The sequence below is a fragment of the Lissotriton vulgaris genome, chromosome 6 (genome assembly GCF_964263255.1).
Source record: "Lissotriton vulgaris chromosome 6, aLisVul1.2, whole genome shotgun sequence".
NCBI classification, from domain to species: Eukaryota; Metazoa; Chordata; class Amphibia; order Caudata; family Salamandridae; genus Lissotriton; species Lissotriton vulgaris.
Genome location: NC_141694.1, coordinates 1,117,993,590 through 1,118,012,653, shown reverse-complemented (window position 1 = coordinate 1,118,012,653; position 19,064 = coordinate 1,117,993,590). Strand labels below are relative to the sequence as shown.

General features: G+C 43.0%; 1 protein-coding gene across 1 annotated transcript in view; it reads left to right on the top strand.

The window, feature by feature from the left end:
- LOC147708518 (kinesin-like protein KIF28) overlaps positions 1 to 18,971 on the top strand; it is a 685,351-nt gene extending 666,380 nt beyond the window's left edge. The window contains exon 21 of the mRNA XM_086927203.1: positions 18,724 to 18,971. Within this exon, the coding sequence (XP_086783329.1) occupies positions 18,724 to 18,971 (248 nt within the window). The remainder of the gene's footprint in view (positions 1 to 18,723) is intronic.
- The last annotated feature ends 93 nt before the right edge of the window (positions 18,972 to 19,064 follow it).

Here is a 19,064-nt window from a genome sequence, read left to right as displayed (position 1 = left end):
TTCCTTTCTTTAGATCCCGCTCTTCGATATTCCCGCAACCTCCAGCTTCCGCTGCTTCAGCTGCTCAAAGATATTGCCAGGTGGAAGGCGCTCTCCCTCTCTCTGCTAAGTAAGTCTGCCCTTTTTAAGATGATGTCCCTATCCCGATTCCTGTATGCCCTTCAGAACTCCATGGATCTGGTACCCACGTCCTATTTCTGAGAGGTGAGAGCCTCCAACAGGTTCTGCTGTGGAACGTTAAACCTTGCATTGCTCTCAGCAAGCTTTCCCTCAATTGGTATGATGAAGGCATCAGCCTCCCAGACATACAATTGTATTATTGGGCGTCCCATCTGTCCTCTATCAACCAGTGCCCGAATGCCCAGCCATGTGACCCTGGATATAACATCGATAGGTGGCTCCTCGCTGAGGGGACCTTTAGTAGAGCCCTTTATTCTAGGCCCGGCGCCATCCACTCACGGGCCCCACTAAACATTCAGTACACGTATGGCATGCAGCTACCAATCACCTAGGCTGGAGAGGGAAGATGACGTTAGTGACACCTCTATGGGACTCCGAGCAACTGGGTGGCCTATGGAAGAGTAAGGGATTTGACAAATGGGATCTCATAGGTACTGCGTGCATAAGGGACTTGTGAGACAAATCTGATATTAAGTCTTTTGCAGCGTCACAGCAACAATATAGCTTGGCTGATTCAGAACACTTCTGATACACTCAGGTTCGACACGCACTTCTCACACACTTACAGCCTGGGACCACGCTGCCGGAATAATCCCCACTGGAAGATAGGGTGCTGGATGGTCACCTACCGGACAGTACCATTTCTTTGATATATAAAAAACTGGTCAACAGCATCTCGGATCCTCTCCTGCCTCTCTGAGAGAAGTGGACCAGGGATGGCATAGAAATGGATGACGAGGAATGGCAGGAGGCAGTCTCTTCTCCCAGAGTTGTAGCGATACCCGCTCGTCTCCGCCTCGTCCAGTTAAAACTCCTCCACCGTATATATGTCACCGGGCCCCAATTGGTACGAATGGGAAGGGTAGAAGAGGGTGCCTGCCGGCGGGGCTGTGGCCAGCTGGGAACCTTTTTTCATATACTTTGGGAATGTCCACAGATTCAACCCTACTGGCGTAATGTTTACAACATTATCAATACTGTTCTGTCTGCGCCACTCTGGGTGGAGGCCCTTAGGTGTCTCCTAAACATCTGGGAACCGACTGACTTGAACGTGTGCTTGACGCAGTGGGTGACTTTGGGGCTAATGCTGGGCAGAGGAATATTGCCTAGCGATGGGGGGCGTCAGTTCCACCCACGGCACAGGAGTGGGGAAAAGACGTGGATGGGGCGATGTTTAGAGAAAAGACTGTATATGTGTCACATGGATGTCCCAAAAAATTGTCTCATGCGTGGGGCTTGTGGAACTCTTATCGTGGAGATATTTGTCAACCCCCGCTAACACCTGCAAGCGATGACCCCCCGTCGCTCTAGACCTTCCACAATGTATGATTGTATCTTGTAATATTGCCTGCTGTACCACTGATGCCTACCAATCTGCTCCTTCTGTGCTGCCATGCTATCGCTGATGTTTGTTTTTTCCTAATAAAAAATGTTTTACAAAAAAAAAGGACTGCGATACATCCAGCACTAAGAACTTTTTTAAAAAGTGCATTAGCACTGCTGAATCATAGAGCTTTAAATATTTGTTTTAGCCACACTGCAGAGCATCCGTGCTGCTATACAGCCTAGCTACAAAACTCTGCTACAGCCAGTAGCACTCATCAGCAAGACCTTTTGGCTTTGCAAATGCTTGTTACTGTATATTCAATTAGTAAACAACTGTTGTTGTGCTCATCTCTAGATTAGACAAACAGCATCACCAATTGGCAGACAGTCATAAGTGCCGTTGCCAAGCACCGGAAACCCCAAACTCAAATTAAGCACTGAGATAAGTATATAAAATATAAACGATTAATTGGACCAGTCCTCATGACCATTATCACAATGAAATACCAGGGAACATAGGGGCATATTATCAAGCCTGTGCGCTAAAATTATCGCCGCTTTATCGGCCGAAAACGGCCGATAAAGCGGCGATAATGGGCTTGATAATATGCTCTATGGAATTCCAATCGAAGCACATGTTAGATGTGAAGACATCTAACATAGGCTTCGATTGGAATTCCACAGAGCTTATTATCAAGCCCATTATCGCCACTTTATCGGCCGTTTTCGGCCGATAAAGCGGCGATAATTTTAGCGCACAGGCTTGATAATATGCCCCATAGTTTTAACAATCTATTCGCTTTAGAGTATGGAGCTGTACTTTTAAACCGATACAACCTCGCTACTGACAGCAAGAGTGTAGTCTCCTGGTCTGACAGGGTGTCCTGCAAATAACATTATGAGGTTGTGTACTAGTAAATGCAGCATGAACTTAACAATACATACAGAAAGGTGTTCCTTAGGCACCAATTTCACAAAACCTCCGTTTGGGGAACCCCTTAAAACATTATTAACGTTGTTGTCCAATTAGGTGGGGAGCATTGTAACTGAGAAAGTGTGCTCAAATTGCAATATTTGCCACTAATTGTCTAAAATGCTAAAAACTAAAATTCAACATCGTCTGAGGTCTAATTGCAAAATATATATCAAAATGCAACATTTGCCCTTCGTGCCACTACAATTCCTTTAGTGTAAGTGCTCAAATTGAATAATGTTGAAACATGTTACTCTTTTTTTCTGATACATTATTTTTAGCTAGATACTTTACAAAGAAACAACACCTTTTATTCCACATTGTAATTGTACTACAATAGGGAAGAGATTCCTCTCTTTTTTTTTTTTTTTTTTGGTCCTCATATCCACCATGGTTTTTGAAAGCCATTTAGAATAAGCATCAGACAAGTTTACACAGTATAGTAACTGGAAGGAATCATTTCATTCGAGAGGAGAGCCACAGATCCCGCAACTGTCTCAGCTTGAAATTCTTTTAGGCTACCAGTGGGGAGACCTACTGCTGGGCCAGGGCCGGGATATGACCGGATACGATTGAGTTGGCACCATAGTAGTATAATCATTGGACCCGGGGAAAAAAAAAAAAACAAAAAAAACCCCGGATCTTTATTGAGACCATACAATCGAGTGCCAAAAGGTCCTTTTGCATTGGTTTCCTGATCTGGCTAGATCTATGCGTGCAGTCTGTAGCGTTGATGTCAGCCAGTCCCCGTGGGAAGGGGGGATGGAATCCTTTCATCTCCTGCAGATCTCTCTTCTTGCTAAAAGGATCGTGTAGAAGACCAGGTTTCTAGCTATGTTTTTAGTTGTCCTCAGAACTCCAAAGATCACTAATGGTAAATCTATACTAATTGGGGTACCTAATGATGCCGTGAGAGTCTTACCTATGGCCTCCCAATAAGGTGTTATACGGGGACACTCAAAAAACATATGGATATCTGAGGCTGCCATCAAACCACATCTTGCACATGCCGCTGAGGTTCCTGAGGTAAATTTAGATAATCTTTGGGGGGAATAATACGCCCTGTGAAGGGTAAAGAGATGGTTTCTACGTAACCATGAGGGTTTCACCAAATTTATTAAAAGTTCGAATGAGGTAGACCAGAGTTCTTGTACGTCTTGAGTCAAAATTACATCGGCCCAAAGTTGAGTTGGTAACTCAAATTCCCCATCAGATTCATCTAGAAGGAGTCTATACCATTGTGAAATCTCATGTTTTGCTGGGGGGGGGTACCAACCAGGTTAGTTATTAGTTGGCTGTGCCCTCCAAGTGGAAACTTGTTGCGTTTGGATTGTGGATCGTTATATGTCTGTGTCCAACTTCTGATTTGTATGTATTTAAACCTTGAAAAGGTTGGACCTATTTTGTTCTGTAAATACTCCCACGAAAGCAGATCCCCCTCATAAAAGAGATCCCCCCATTCTTTGAGGCCTGCTTCTCTCAAGGGATTGGCTAAGGAATCTTCCAACCAGGCTGGACTATCCGGCAGCCCCCAAAGTGGTGTTTTATCGCAGTAGTATCCCTGTTTAATTGGTTTAATTAGCTCAGACCAGGATTTAGCCAAGCCATACAGGACCTTCAACTTGATCTTCTTGAAGAACTTCTGGTTGCCGAATTTAAATAAAAATCCCGTCTGACTGAGGCCTTCCCCATTTAGCATTGCCGAAAACATTAATCCTATCCCATAATCAGCAGGTTTATTTAGAAGCATTCGTATGTGAGATAGCTGAAAAGCCCACAAGTATAATTTTGAATCTGGTGCGGCTATTCCTCCCTTCTTCCAACGCCGTCTAAGCTTTTTCCAAGCTATTCTAGGTAGTTTTTTATTCCAAATGAAAGAGGTGATTTCTGATTGTATTTTGGTTATTTGAGTTTGGTTAAAGTAAAGGGGAATAGTATTAAAAAGAAAAGAAATTTTAGGCAAAATGACCATTTTCACAAGATTAGCCCTCCCTATCAAGGATAATTGCAGGTGCGACCATGCTTGCAATAATTTTCTACATTGTTTAATGATTGCTGTAATATTTACTGTGGCGAGGGTATTGATATCTTTTGTGATATTCACGCCTAAATATCGTAGCGACTCGCTCTCCTGTATTTCCAAGGAGCTAGGGTTGTCATTCCAGACCAACATCTCTGTTTTTGATGTGTTGATCTGGTAGCCTGATAATTTCCCGAACCCCTTGGCAATTTCAAATATAACCGGGAGTGCAGTTGCTACGTCTGATGTGAGAACAAGTAGGTCATCAGCATATAATGCTACCTTCTTTTCCCAGCCACTATGATGAAAAGGGACAATCGCATTCTCTCTTCTCAGTTGCTGTGCGAGAGGTTCAATGTAAAAGTCGAACAGAAGCGGGGAAAGCGGACATCCCTGCCGCGTATCTCGTGTTATATTAAAGGGGTCTGACAATTCACCATTAATCAATAGGCTAGCCGATGGATTGGTATACAATAGACTTACAGTATGACGAAATCTCCTCCCCACTCCAAATTTAGCCAGGGCCCTCGACAGGTACACCCAATTAACCCTGTCGAAGGCCTTGGTCGCATCCAGAGTGAGGGCGGTCAAGGGTAAACTATGTGTCACTGCTATATCCATAGCCCCTATAAGTTCGTATGTCAATTCATAGAGCTGTCGGCCTTTGACAAATCCTTTTTGATCTGCATGTAGAACTGCAGGGGCTACCAAGGCTAATCTAGAGGCTAATATAGTGGTAAAAATTTTATAATCCACATTCAGGATTGATATGGGCCTATAAGATTCGCAGGCGTCTCTAGGCTTCCCAGGTTTTAATATAAGTGTGATGGATGCTTTGTCCCATGATGAAGGGGGAGTCTGGCCTTCAAGGAGGATCTTATTAAACATCTCAGTAAGGAACGGGGCAATCTCATCTTCTAACAATCTGTAGATCTCTGCTGGTAAGCCGTCAGGCCCCGTTGCCTTCCCCTTCTTGCTTTTTTTTATAGCGGCCCTAACTTCACCTTCCGTGATAGTCATCCAATGCTTGAGACTGAGCCTGTGTAAGTCTAGGTAGGTTAATATGGCTTAGCCAATCATCGACCTCCTCAGATCGAGTTACAATATCCTCTTTATAGATAGACTCAAAAAAAGCCTTAAAGGCCCTTCTAATTTCAGTATCTGATGTTAAGGAATCATTGCCTACCTTGATTTTTGAAATATTGTTCCTGACCCGATCGGATTTAGACTTCCATGCAAGCATTTTTCCAGCGCCTTCACTATACTCGAAATGGGCTAATTTACTTGCTTCCCATCTCTGCTGTAGTCTAAGATTCAGTACTGATCCCAGATAGGCCTTCAAAGTCGCCATTTCTTTCCTATAATTGTTTATAACGGATTCATCTAGCCCGGAATTACTATCAATTACACCTTGGAGATTTATTATCCTTTCCTCTATAGACAGGATTTGTTCTTTATATTGCTTCCTTTTGTGAGATACTTTCGTTGTTATAAGACCCCTTAAAAATGCTTTGAACGAGTCCCAGACAATTCTTGTTGCTGCTGAATCATTATTGATTGAAAAGAAAAAGTGTGCTTCTCTTTTCAGATATAATATGTCTTCAGATGAAGAAAGAAGAGAACGATCAAAGGACCATCTGGAGGGCAATCTCTCCATTACATAGGTTAGGTCCATTAGTACAGCAGAGTGGTCTGAAAGATGAAGAGGTAAATATTCAATGGATTTCACCTGTTCAACCAGCCATTGGCTAATCAAGATAAAGTCGATCCTTGATTGGTGTTTATATTTATAGTTTCGGAAAGACACTCCTTGCTGATCCCCAGACCTTTCCCTCCATATGTCTACATAACCGTAGGTTCTCATTGCAGATTGCAGCACTGACCTGGACTTGGACAAAGGTAAGGATCGACTATTAGGGGATTTGTCCAAAGCTGGATTTAGGACGATATTAAAATCACCTGCTATAATAGTTGGCTCAGGAAAGGAGAGTAAATGTGAAAACATAGTCTCCATTACCGTAGGATCATCCTGATTCGGCCGTAGTATCCTAGAATTGTGGTTTGAGATCCCGCTATTACTACAGAGGCTATGGCCCATCTTCCTCCTGTGTCGACCTGCTGGGATATAAGCCTAGCTTTAGCTACTTTTTTAAAGATTATAGATACCCCTCTAATATTACTTGTCTGAGTAGTGGAAACCACAAATTCTATCCACTTATTTCTTTTAAATAAATCAATCGACTCAGAATTTGTTAAATGAGTCTCTTGCAGAACAATGACCTGCGCATCCAGATCTCGTATATATTGCATAATTTTGTTTGCCCTTGGTTTGGTGCGCAGGCCATTAACGTTCCATGAGAAATATTTTATGTTAATCATCTTCAACATAGATATTTAACAAAAAGGACAAAAGAGAGAGATAAAAAGATAAGGCTAGACCAACCCATACTTGTCTAAAGCTTGTTACATAAAGTGGTAATTTCGGATTTTTACTATCAAGACTATTATATCTTGGCTTTTTGAGGACATTTTTACTTTTTTTCCACCCCCCACCACCTACCCTAACTATGTGCCATCCACCCTCCCCCCTCCCATTCCCTGGAAAACCCTTGCGATATCTAACCGGTGCAATGTCCGGTTGATAGCGCCCCTCCATGAACTCCCGGATAGAGACCCCACCCATTTAGTTGCAAAACATATAAGTTAATTAGACCTAACTAATAGTGACTCTGAAATAATTATATTGATTGATAACTCGAGGGGAGAAAGTGTTTTTTTTTTTTCCCCCTTCTGCTTCTTCACTTTTTTCCCCTATTTATTTATTTATATATATATATATATACACACATACATATATATATATATATATATATATATATATATATATATACATATTTTTTTTTTCTTTTTTCTCCCTTTTCCCTTTTTTTTTAAAAATAACATTTTATGCAAAGAACTCAGAGAAATCGAGAGATGGCCGTGAATCATTAACACATTGACTGAGTCCTAAGATTTCTTATTGCTTCCCATCTGCATTAGTAATTCATCCGCTGCCTGTACTGTTCTAATGTTAGTCATTTTATTATTATACATTATTTTCATACCAGCAGGGAATGTTAATTGAGCTGAGGCACCCGCTGCTCTGAACGCTTCCAGGCGCCTCCCAAACTCCCATTGCTTCTCCAGGGTAATTCTTGAGAGATCAGACCTTATTAGGAAAGTAACCCCCTTTGCAACCAGCGATTTTTGCTTTAGAGCAAGATTAAGAATTCGTTCTTTCAGAACATATGTGTGAAAATTTACAAGAATTTTACGGGGTTTGGATCTCTGGGGATTTTGTCTAAAGGGATCCCTGTGGATTCTTTGAATGTCCAGTGCTATTTCTTCCATAGAGAGGTCTAAATTCAGGGACTCTTTTAACAAGCCTGTTATATATTGTTTTAAGTCTGAGCCCTCTGAACCTTCGGGCACATTCAAGATTCGTAGGTTCCCCCTCCTCGCGTTGTTTTCCAAGGTCTCCATCCTATCACTGAGCGCTTGCTCCTCTCTGGAGAGCTTCTGAATGTCTACTTTAGCCTGGTCCAAGTACATTGAGAGTGTTCCTGTAGTCTCCTCCAGTACTCCCGTTCTTATAGTAAGTCCCTCAATTTTATTTTCTAGGGATTCGCAGTAGCTTCTTATTTCTGCTTGATGCGCAGCTAAGTTTGCTGAAGACTCTGCAAAGCCCTTCCTTATTTCTAACGTGAGGGCTGAAAACATACCTAGTATAGCAGCTGGCGTTATGTCACCATTGTCTGCAAACTTGGTTTGATCAGTGAGGGAGTCTAGAGAATAGTTCATTTGATTGGGAAGATCTCCCCCAATTGCTCCGGCTCCGGCTTCATTAAAGCTGCAGAGAGGTACCTCAATATCAGACAAATCTTCTGAGTCTTGTAATATGGGGCCTGATATCACCTCCACCCGGGCTAACGAAGATTGTGAGCCTGATCCTCCTTCGTTATCTCCGTCTCTTACTCCATCTTGTAGGCATAAACCTCTAGCTTCATGTTCTATACCCCCTTCTTCTGTTCTTTGATCCATAACCTTTATTGCGTCTATAAGGTCAGAATCCTGTGCCAGAGACATCTTATCCATTTGGGGAGAAGTTACAACTTCAGAGCCAGCTGACATAGCGTGATCCCCTGGTAGATGTAGTATTTGGGGAATGACTTTGAAGTAGGATCGTAGGGAAGGGGTAATCTTAGCTTTTTTCTCAGATCTGTTGTTTTCCTGCGTCTTAGATTTTGTCTTATTTTTGGACTTCAAACCATATTTGGTGCCTCTTCCTTTGACCTCTGTGTTTAGGTAAGAGGAGGGCTTTTTATTTTCAACTGCGGGGGTATAGTCACCCAACCCACTAGATACAGCTGATATCTCAACCTTATCATCTAACAAAGCAATTTTCTTCTTCCGCCCTCTTTTGTTGGTAACTTTAGTCTTACTGAGAGGGGCCTGTATTTTTGGGATAGTATCGGAAGTGACTGATACTTTTATTGGCACCCCTTGTCCTGCCAAGGTTGTAATATAGGGGTCAGAAGAAATTAAACTCCCCCTGTCTGCCCCCTCTACAGCTTCCAGGTCCGGAGATACTGCAGGTACAGGAATATGAAATGGCTGTACTTGCAGCTGTTTAGATGCAAGTTCTGGGGGTTTATGCAGGATTTTATCCGAAGTCACTGCGTGGTGTGGCTGCCCCAGACTTCTAAGCAGCCTCCCTCTCCTCAGCTCCAGCGCTGCTAACTGTATACGGAGTAGTGGAAGTTGTAATTGCTCAGGATGTTCAAATACACCAGTTAATTCAAATAACTGTGGCTGCAGAAACCTCCCAGAAAGATCCCAGTACTGTATGAGGGGCCACTGTTCCCCAAAAAAAAGGCTTACCGCTTTAGAGACTTCCTTGAGATTAATACCCAGATTACTTATCTCACGCTGTAAATGCTTCCAAAGCTCTTGCTCCTGCCGCTGTAAAATTGCTGGTGTTTCCAAAGCAATACTGCTTTCAGGACAGAGTTCAATGCTGCCAAACAGCCGACGGCAGCCCGCGCTCACCCCGCCCTCAGCTTCAGCTCTGCACTCGAACAGAGAGCGGACTGACGGCGACTTGGAAACAGCCTCAGACTCGATGAACCGGGAGAACATCCCCCGTGACAAAAAGCCTCCGGTTTGATTCGGTGAGGGAAAGGAAAAAAAAACGCCCGTTTATGCCAGGTCTCAGCTATCGGAAAGTGTGCAGACGTTATTCTGCATTTCCTTGTTTAACCGAGGATCTCCACCGGGAGCTCGTTACGGAGCACTACGGCCGCTTAACCAGCGGCCGCCATGTTTCCCCCAATAGCTGTTTTTGGAAGAGATTCCTCTCAAGAGAGTTTGAACTTGACTCTAAAGATGGATATGTCCCTGTTGCACGAATGTGAATTTACCTTGAAAAGATAAGAGGTGTTTGACAAATCAGGAACAGTTGGTTTAATTAAATACTTTAGCCAGGAGCACAGTTACAGAAGCAGGTCTGAGAACAGCCTCAACGTACAATCAATGTGAACAGGGTATTATACATTTCTTTGGGTATCATAAAGTACTTCCGTCGATCCTTTTTTGGTAAAAGATTGCAGCCTTGTCTGTAGAGTCATAAATAAGACCCGTGATAACAAATGCAAATGAGCCTCAACCTTGTGTGGACACAATGGAGGCCAGTGGGTAACATGTCCAGATGTCCGGCATGAGAGGGAGTATGATCACTGCATGTACTGTGGCCTCCTGATTGGCTGTCTGTTCCTACCTTCATATGGTACCTAACTTTATAGTGTTTTGGGAATACGTGCACCCCTCTGGCCATATGTGCTTTATTGGTGGCAATCCCCCTGGACTATTGTGGTGTTGCTGTGTTTATCTGGGGATTGACCTATGTTTCCTGTTTGCGCATTCGTCTGCGGACTACGTGCCACCCCACCTTTGATTGGTCAATCAGTAACCTCGGGCTTAGGTCACAGAGCCTGCCTGGCCACATATTTCTGAGTTGGGGTTGATGGAGGGTTCACGATGAGCAAATTTGATAATAGTGATGCGATTTCATTCTTATGCTCAGATGTATCATTATAAACATTGGCATAGATTCTAGCAATATTAACATCCCCTCTTTGAAATGCTTCTACCCACCAGCCCATCAGCTAATGGTTGGCTGTGCCAACCATTAGCAGATCTATCTGTGCATCTATGCTAAAGAATCCCAAGTGGAGCTTCTGAGAGGAAACAAAAGAAAGACGGGGTGGTTCAAACTTGAACACTGAGCCCAGGATTGATGGGGGCGGGATGCAAAGTTGATGTGAACCAGTGAGGCAGAATGCAGATGGACAGGGAAACTAACGTAAGACGGGAGATCGAAGGCAGGAAGAGGAATTGTGGAGACTGGGCAGCATGACAGAATGAGACACTGACAGAATCATCGTGGGGTGGTATGCAGACCACAGGATGAGGACACAGAGCTGGTGAGAAACATGGCAGATCTTGTGGTCTGGAGAAGAAGATATGGAAAGTGGAATATCTATAAGGGCAGGCTCTTGGACTTAAATACCTCCCCACATCAGCATGTATTTATCTGCGTATCCAGATAAGGTGATGACGAGCCCAAGGATAATCGCTATACACCCTCAATTAGGGGTGAAACAGGACTAAACATTGCAGTACAAAAGGTAAAGGGGAAAACAAGGAACAAGTAGCCAAGCGAAACTAACACAAGGTAGCAGAGGGGCAAAACAAAAACAAATGTGAGGGAAGCAAAGGAAGTGCTACCTGATACAAACAGTGGCAATCTCTAACAATAAAAAGTTGATAGGCAAGTTGTTCACAACTGACACTGCCTTTATGTGACAACAAGGAAATTAGCACAGAGATCCCGTTTGTCCTGATGAATGCTATTAGAGAGACGGAATCCGGCAGAAACATGTTGACCTCTATGCATAACGGAGGGTGGAGAGTGCATAATTCACTTCTACCACCACCATTCAAGGGTATTTCTTACCCTTTTTTTTACTCCTGACAGGGGAATCAAGGAATACAAATATTGTGACGATATCTTTTATTTTTAACACTTATCGTCTGCACCTATTTAGGATCCTTTTCTTTTCCTTTTTTAATTGTTGGTATTGTTTACCCCTCCCTATTGCTCTGCCTCTAGCATTGGTCTGCGCTTAGGCGTTTTGCAGCAGCCCTATGATGAAGCATGCCACAACTTGTTGTGGGTGAGTGCAGTTTTTACAAAGTTAATGTGCTCCTGTCTTAACTTTATATATACATAAAAACTGTGACTTGTGCGCACCTTTCTTCCTTTTGTGTGTATGTAAAGTAATTGGTGTTCATGTAAAGCACTCCAGTCTCTTACGGTGGTGTTGGTGCTATATAAAACTGCACAAATAAAGTAACTGATGCTAATGTAAAGCACTCCAATACCTCTGGCTGGTGTTGGTGCTATAAAAAACTGCACACAAAAAGGTAACTGGTGCTTATGTAAAGCACTCCAATACCTTCAGGTGGTGTTGTGCTACATAAAAACGCACAAATAAATGTGAACAGAGTCGGTGGAGGAGTGGATCTCTGCATCGGAGTTTGAGGGGGCAAGCAGTGATGGGCTGGAGGTAGGCGGGCAGGCAGAGGAAGATTACCTGATTTGCCCATAATCAAAAAATGTGGAACTGAGGCAGAGGTAAGGGAGGTTCAAAAACATTGCAATACAACCACATTAAAAGGACTATTTTTGCCACAGATACTGAGGGTCAGGCAGACCTTGATGACATCAAGACTTAGCCTGGCTCCTTTGAAGACAATTTAAGTGAAGCAACAGTGGCACAAGGCAACATGTCACTGGTGAATGCTGTAAAAGTAAGAAAGTGTCCCGATGGGAACATTTTGAAAAAATAGAGTCCTACCCTATAAAATGAGACCCAACAAGTTGAGACACGAACAGTTGAATCATTTTGCAAAGGAGAAACTTGGCTATGCAATTAAAGCAGAAGACACATGTAATTTAGAAACTCTGACATGCCCAGTGATAACACATACATGATTCACTTGAAGTTTGATTTTCCTGTTATAAACATCATTGCCGAACAACCACATATGGTGCAAACACCCACACGCCTAGTACCCACACATTCAGAAAATAAACAGAGACTACACGTGTGCCACATAATAGCAGCCGTGCACACATGCTCCAATCAGCACTTCACCTGTACACTAAAAGGAAATTAAAAGGCAGAACACCACCACTCACTAGAACAAAACAGACTACAATGAGGGTTTAAACCAGTGACAGGGTCAGGGGAGGGGGTGATTTGTGGACAGTGCAAGCACCAAGAGTTGCGAGCGAGCATGCAGAAACGGGAGGAAGCAGGTGGGGAAACAGAAAGCAGCAACAAAGGGAAAAGCAGTGAAGGAGGAGGGGGTGATTTTTGGATGGTGCACACAGAGATGGAAGAGAGGAGGTGGTGGAAAAGAAAAGCAATAACAATAGGAAATGCAGTGAATGGGGAAGGGGTGATCTGTGGACAAGGCATGCGGGTGGGGGAGATGGAGCTGGCAAAAGCACAAGCACTGTAAAGGGTGCTGAAAAAGAAATAAAAAAGTAGGTCCTGATATGGTCATAAAAACCGAAGCAGTGGATGTTTACAAGTACTTGGTCCATGCTCTAGGGGCACAGCTAAACACAAGAAGAGGCATGACCACACATGCGAGGGACATTGGGGGCCAGAGAATATAAGACAGATGATGGAGTGAGCAAATGGGAAGCCCGTGGGTGGTCTGAAGCCTACAGATTAAACACAACATGTCTCTTCGAGACAGCGCATGCACTGTCTAGCTGAGACTTACATTTTTTTTTTAAATGAGTTAACCAATGAAAAAAACTGTTTCCCTTTTGTGCTCACACTACATATCCATGAATCATCTATATGCTAACTAGTAACCCAATTAGAATGCACTGAATAAAATACAAGTATCTTATGTATCTATATCACCAAATATGACTGTCTCCTTATATGAAAAATATGCATTTATTAAAATTGTTCAGATGAGTTTACTTATGTCCAAAATATACAAATCAATTAATATATATAATACAAAGTTTAAAAACATGAAGTCACCTTAATACATGCAAAAACATTATACAGTGAAGTCATATAGAATATTTCGTAACTCAGTCCTCAGTTTTTTGTAGACACACTTTATACATCCCACATAGTAAACATACAAAAAGTATTAAACCGATTTACAATCAATCCCTGAATATCAAGATTCTATCACATAACAAGTCCTTATAAAAATAAAAATTCTGTTGACGTGGTGTTTCAAGGAGCCAATCCCCCACCTTTCTAAAGATAAATTCATATATTTTAAAACTTCATACATAAAATAATTGTTAATAGAGCAGACAAGAAATTATGAAAAACCCAGTCAGTTCAAAATTGGTAACTTTCTATCACTGCCATTTCTTACATCTCTTGATTTAATTCAGTGCAGACTATTGACTACTGAAATACCCATACTCTCTACACTTCATGGGGTATATTGCTATATATGACAGCCTTCTTGCGGGGCAACAAATATATTTTAAATAATTCCACGTCATTGATCATGATATAACAAAATCCCCATATAAATATTGCAGACTGGCTATATAACATTAGCGTATTTACCCAAATTGGGTGACTCAAATGGTCTGTTGATTTAACAAAATGTGTTCTATTTTCTTCCTATCATGTTGGATACGGTTAAAAATCAAATATCAAAATGAATTATTCATAATAATTTTTAAATGAGCACATGAGTCTATAGAAACCCTTACCAATGCATAAAATGGAATCCCCTTTCATGGAATACTGGTTTAAAAAAAAATCATCACAATGAGGCACAGTAAGATTTTAAAAAAGCCAGAGTCGTTTTTTGACCAAGCTGTGATAAACTCCTTAATATGTTCCATGTTGTTGTATCTGTTCTAACCTCTGCCCTTTGGGGTGTCCTTGATTGCCATCTGAAGCCCATGTAGCATGCAGCCTGTTTTCGAAACGTATATTCTATTCCAATCACATCTGTATGCCCCCCAGTGAGTATACCTGTTGTTTATTCACATAAGTGCCTAATTTGTGAAATCAAACAAATAAATAAATAAATGATAATAATTGCAGAGGCCCGAAGATTTCCTTTGGAGCCGACTGCTCGTGCTGCCGAATGGCCGGGTTGCTGATTACCAATGCTGCCCATTCATGATTCCGCTCCATACCTCTGTCTACCAACACCATACAGTTTATGCCTATTTATCGCACTCTTGCAAATTCTTTTTTAACCCTTTCTTCTTTTGTCAATGTTTTTCCATTTTTCTCTTCCTTCTATTTTCGTCCTTCTCTGCTTTTCTGTGATAATACAAATAGATTGCAGGTGCCCTCCACCTGCACATATTAAGCAGGCTGGGGAGAGCAATGCTGAAACATATGACAGTAGGTGTCATACACAACTCGGGTTAGCAATAACCCTGCCTCTAGCCATGCTAATAAAGAGGGCTGGCTAAGTAGGCACCTTCTATTGTACTCCCTGGCTGAGCCCATGAATTGATGTCACAGAACAGTGAACATGTGCAGTGAGGCCCCCCTAAATCAGAAGGAAAACAGCAGTCGAGGCTTCTGCCATGCAGGCATGCGTCCCTTTCAGTTAAAGGCTATTCTACCCCAGTTTTATTAGAAGGTAGGTCGAAGGAATTCATAGAGTATGTGATGAAAAGTTTGGCAGAACGTGAACAGAATTGAAGATTTGCTCTCATTATAGTTTGTTTCTTTTTTTAATAAACATGAAAGTAAGTGAGACAACTTTATTTTAGGTACCTTTATCTCATTTCTTCATCTATATCCCCGTACTTCACTGTTTCCCATCTATAATTCTGTACGTTATGCATGGCTCTGCTACAGAGGCACCACTGTGAATAACTGAATTTAAATCCATTAACACAGACAACAGTGGGGGGTGGCGTGGAGGGATAGGGGTTCAGGTAATCCCAGGCCTGCCTGGACACAGCACCATATAGCGAGCTGCCATTCTGACGTCAACTACATGCCAAGAATGTTCCCCAGGCATCAGACTGTATTCGGACACTTTTCAGCAGTACGTCTGCACACAAGTAGGTGGTGCAGTGTGGCTCCGCACTGATGCTGTTTTGCTTCTGAAATGATATGCGAGGCGTTGGAAGCATCATTCCATCACACTGATGACAGTAGCTTTTGAGAATGTCCGCACACCAAGACACAGAGCTCCTAAAGCAAATTGGTGTGACCACTGTTAAGATTCCTAGACTTAGGATCTTATTAAAGGATAGAGGTCAAACACAGAACATGAAGGATGGTAGGGTCAGTGAAAAATCTGCAGCTAGGTAGACTCTCTATTAGAAAGAGCACTACCGAAGGTAAAAAACTTGTTCTTATGATAGAATTTTCTAGCTCCAGATTCCTCACCTTTTGAATAGAAACCAAAGCTATACCTATTGGGAGGTGGGTCTGTGGATGGACTCAAATTAGAACGTCTGGCAGGACTGAAAGAGCACACAATGCCCCACCATGCTAACCTGACTATCCAGAAAATAGTACTTTGTGACTGTATGGAGGGATGCCCACGTAGCCTCCTGGCAAATGTCTACAACAGGGACTCTGTGTGCCAATGCAGTGGTAGCAGCTTTGGGTCTAGTAGAATGAGCATGCAGATCTTCCAGAGGCTGGTTTTTGGCCAATGTGTAGCAGACCTTAATGCAGAGCATGGTCCAGCAAGGGATGGTTCTCTTCTGCATCGCCTTGCCTTTTTCGCTGCAGAGAACCCCACAAAGGGCTGATCATCCACCTGATGGCCTTTGGTACGGTTGATTTAAAAGCTCAAGGCTTTTTTGAGGTGCAAGCAATTAAATCGCTCCTCCTCCTTCTTAGAGGGGTAAGGTGGAGCATAAAATACCAGCAAACTGATGTTGTGACCAACATGGAACTGCATCACAACTTTAGGCAAGAAAGATGCCAGTGTCTGCAAAACCAGCTTGTCTGGGACAAAGGTGTTGAACGGCAGTTTGACAAAGAGAGCTTGAAGTTCACTCGCACTCCGCGCCAATGTTGTTGTGACAAGGAAGCCTGCCCTAAGTGTGAGATGCCGCAGGAAGAAGCTGTCAAGTGGTTCAAAGGGAGTGTATTTCAGAGATACAAGAACCCAGTTAAGGTCCCATAGTGACATGACTAAGGGAGAGGAAGGAAACAAAAGTAAACCTTTTAAGAAGCGCATTAAACTGGAGTCTTAAACAAGGAGGGCTGATGCAGCAAACTCAAGAAAGTCAACATGCACCCTTTAGCTGTGCCCAGAGCAAAGCCTTGCTGGGCCAAGGACAAAAAATAAAATAAAACAATAGGTAACTTTGCCCAGATGGGGGTCTATTTGCTGACTACAGCACCAAGCCACAAATTTGTCCAAATGCTGGTGATACAGTTTTTGCTGGAGGTTGAAGGTATTCAGCTGTCACCGCCCAATCTCCAACATGAAAGTGGAGAATCCGAACGCCCAGGTGTAGAACACAGCCCTTCTGCTGTGACAGTAGATTCTCCTGGAGGGGCAGCCTATTCGGAGAACAGGTGCTCAAGCCCAGGAGCTCTGGATACCATACCCTCTGTACCCAATTTTGAGCCACTAGGAGGACTTGGGCCGGTAGGTCCTCATATTCTTGAGGACTAGGGGCAGGGGTGGTATTGGTGGAAAGGCATACAGGAGTCGTGAATTCCACTTAAGATGTAACGCATCTCCGAGCGAGAGGCACCTTGGAAACTCCAACATGCATAAGTGCTGACAATGGATGTTCTCGGCGGTGGTGTCAGATCGAGCCATGGTTCTCCTTATTTCCGGAAGAGACCTAGCACCACCTCTGGGTGTATTTGCCACTCATGATCAGCTAGGCTCCTAGGGTTGAGCTTGCCAGACCTGGCATTCAATGATTCTGCGAGTTTGTTCACAATCAGGGCAGTTCCTTGGTGGTTTTGCTATTTTCAAAAGCGCATTACTTTCTGGCATGGGGCGGTGACCCCACCCTGCTTGGCTTGTTGCAGTACAACATGGTAGCGGTGTAGTCTGTGAGAACCTGTACCAGCTTACCTTTCATGAATGGAAGGAAGGCTTTCAGTGCCAGTGGGATAGTCCAGTAACTACCACCGCAGATCTTCTGAAGTCTCCTCTGAAATCTGATCATGATTGGAGATGTCCATCTCACCGAGACTTCAGATCCAACTGCAAATCCCACATATGCCGCCTGGCATGCTCGACTAGCAGAATGCAGAAAGCCATCAGTCCCAGCAGCCTCAGTCGACCTCACTTAAATTCAGAACCGAGGACACATGATTGGGATCGTAGCCCGAAAGTCCTGGACTATCTTTCCCAGGAGAAAGGCAGAAAACCGAACCGTATCTCTAATAGGAAGGGACCGAACTTTCATCTTGGACTGGTCTCGTTGTAGAGTCTTCCAAAACGTTGCAAAGTAGTACTTTGCCTCGTGGTCCCACATGGCCTTAGGGATCATCAACGCACAGTCAATGAAGGCCTTAAAGTTGTGTCTCGTCCCCAAGCAAATTTGGTGAGGATCTGTCAGACATTTGTTTGCGACAGTCCTTGCAGGGCTTAAAACCTGTTCTGAGAGGCAGGGACAAGTCCCTTGCACACCTGAAAACAATTTTATAGATCGAGGCAATAGTCTCAATGAGACGAGAGGTAGCTCCGGATCCATGTCTGATGGTGCTGAAAGAAAGAAACTGAGGTCAGTGCACAGAAGTGGCTCCTATATTAGCCCTGCATGTCATTTTCGAAGCGGAATAGTATCAGTGTGGAGCTTTACTGCACCACCTAACAGTGCATGGTGGAACTGCTGAAAAGTTTCCAAATCCAGTCCGACACCTGGGGAATATTCGAAAGGTGAGGAAGCTGCTGCTAAAGTCTCTATCAGAATATGTGTTTTTACAGCTGGCTAAATTCAACTGTGTCATTCGTTCTGGGCCTGTGATTTTGTTTCCCACAGGGTAGAGTGCTTCAAAATTTCTTACAACAAACAACCAGGCATAGGAAAAAAAAATGTGGCCAGCTTATTTTCCAATTACCCCTTAATAGCATATATCATGTGACAATTTTTTTTGCACTTTAGGTTATGCTAAATCTGCGCTGCCTTCCACCAATGCTGCTTCTGCTAAGAAAGGACCGCATACTGCACCATCATCGAGAGAAAACATGCAAGTGTGCAACTCCCGGGCCAGTTATGACGCTGACTTTGCAAAAGCCCTCAAGGCCTTCTATCAAAGCATGAACACAATTCGAGGACACTTCTTAAGGCTCAGACACTGCAGGCCTCCGGTTTGTATTCATTCTGAACATTATCAAAAGAATATTAAATAGAATCACATCTCTGCAATGTTTTCCAATGATCTAAGATAATTTTTCTACAAGCAAAACAGGTGCTTTCACTTTTGTGAGATGATTTCAAAGTTT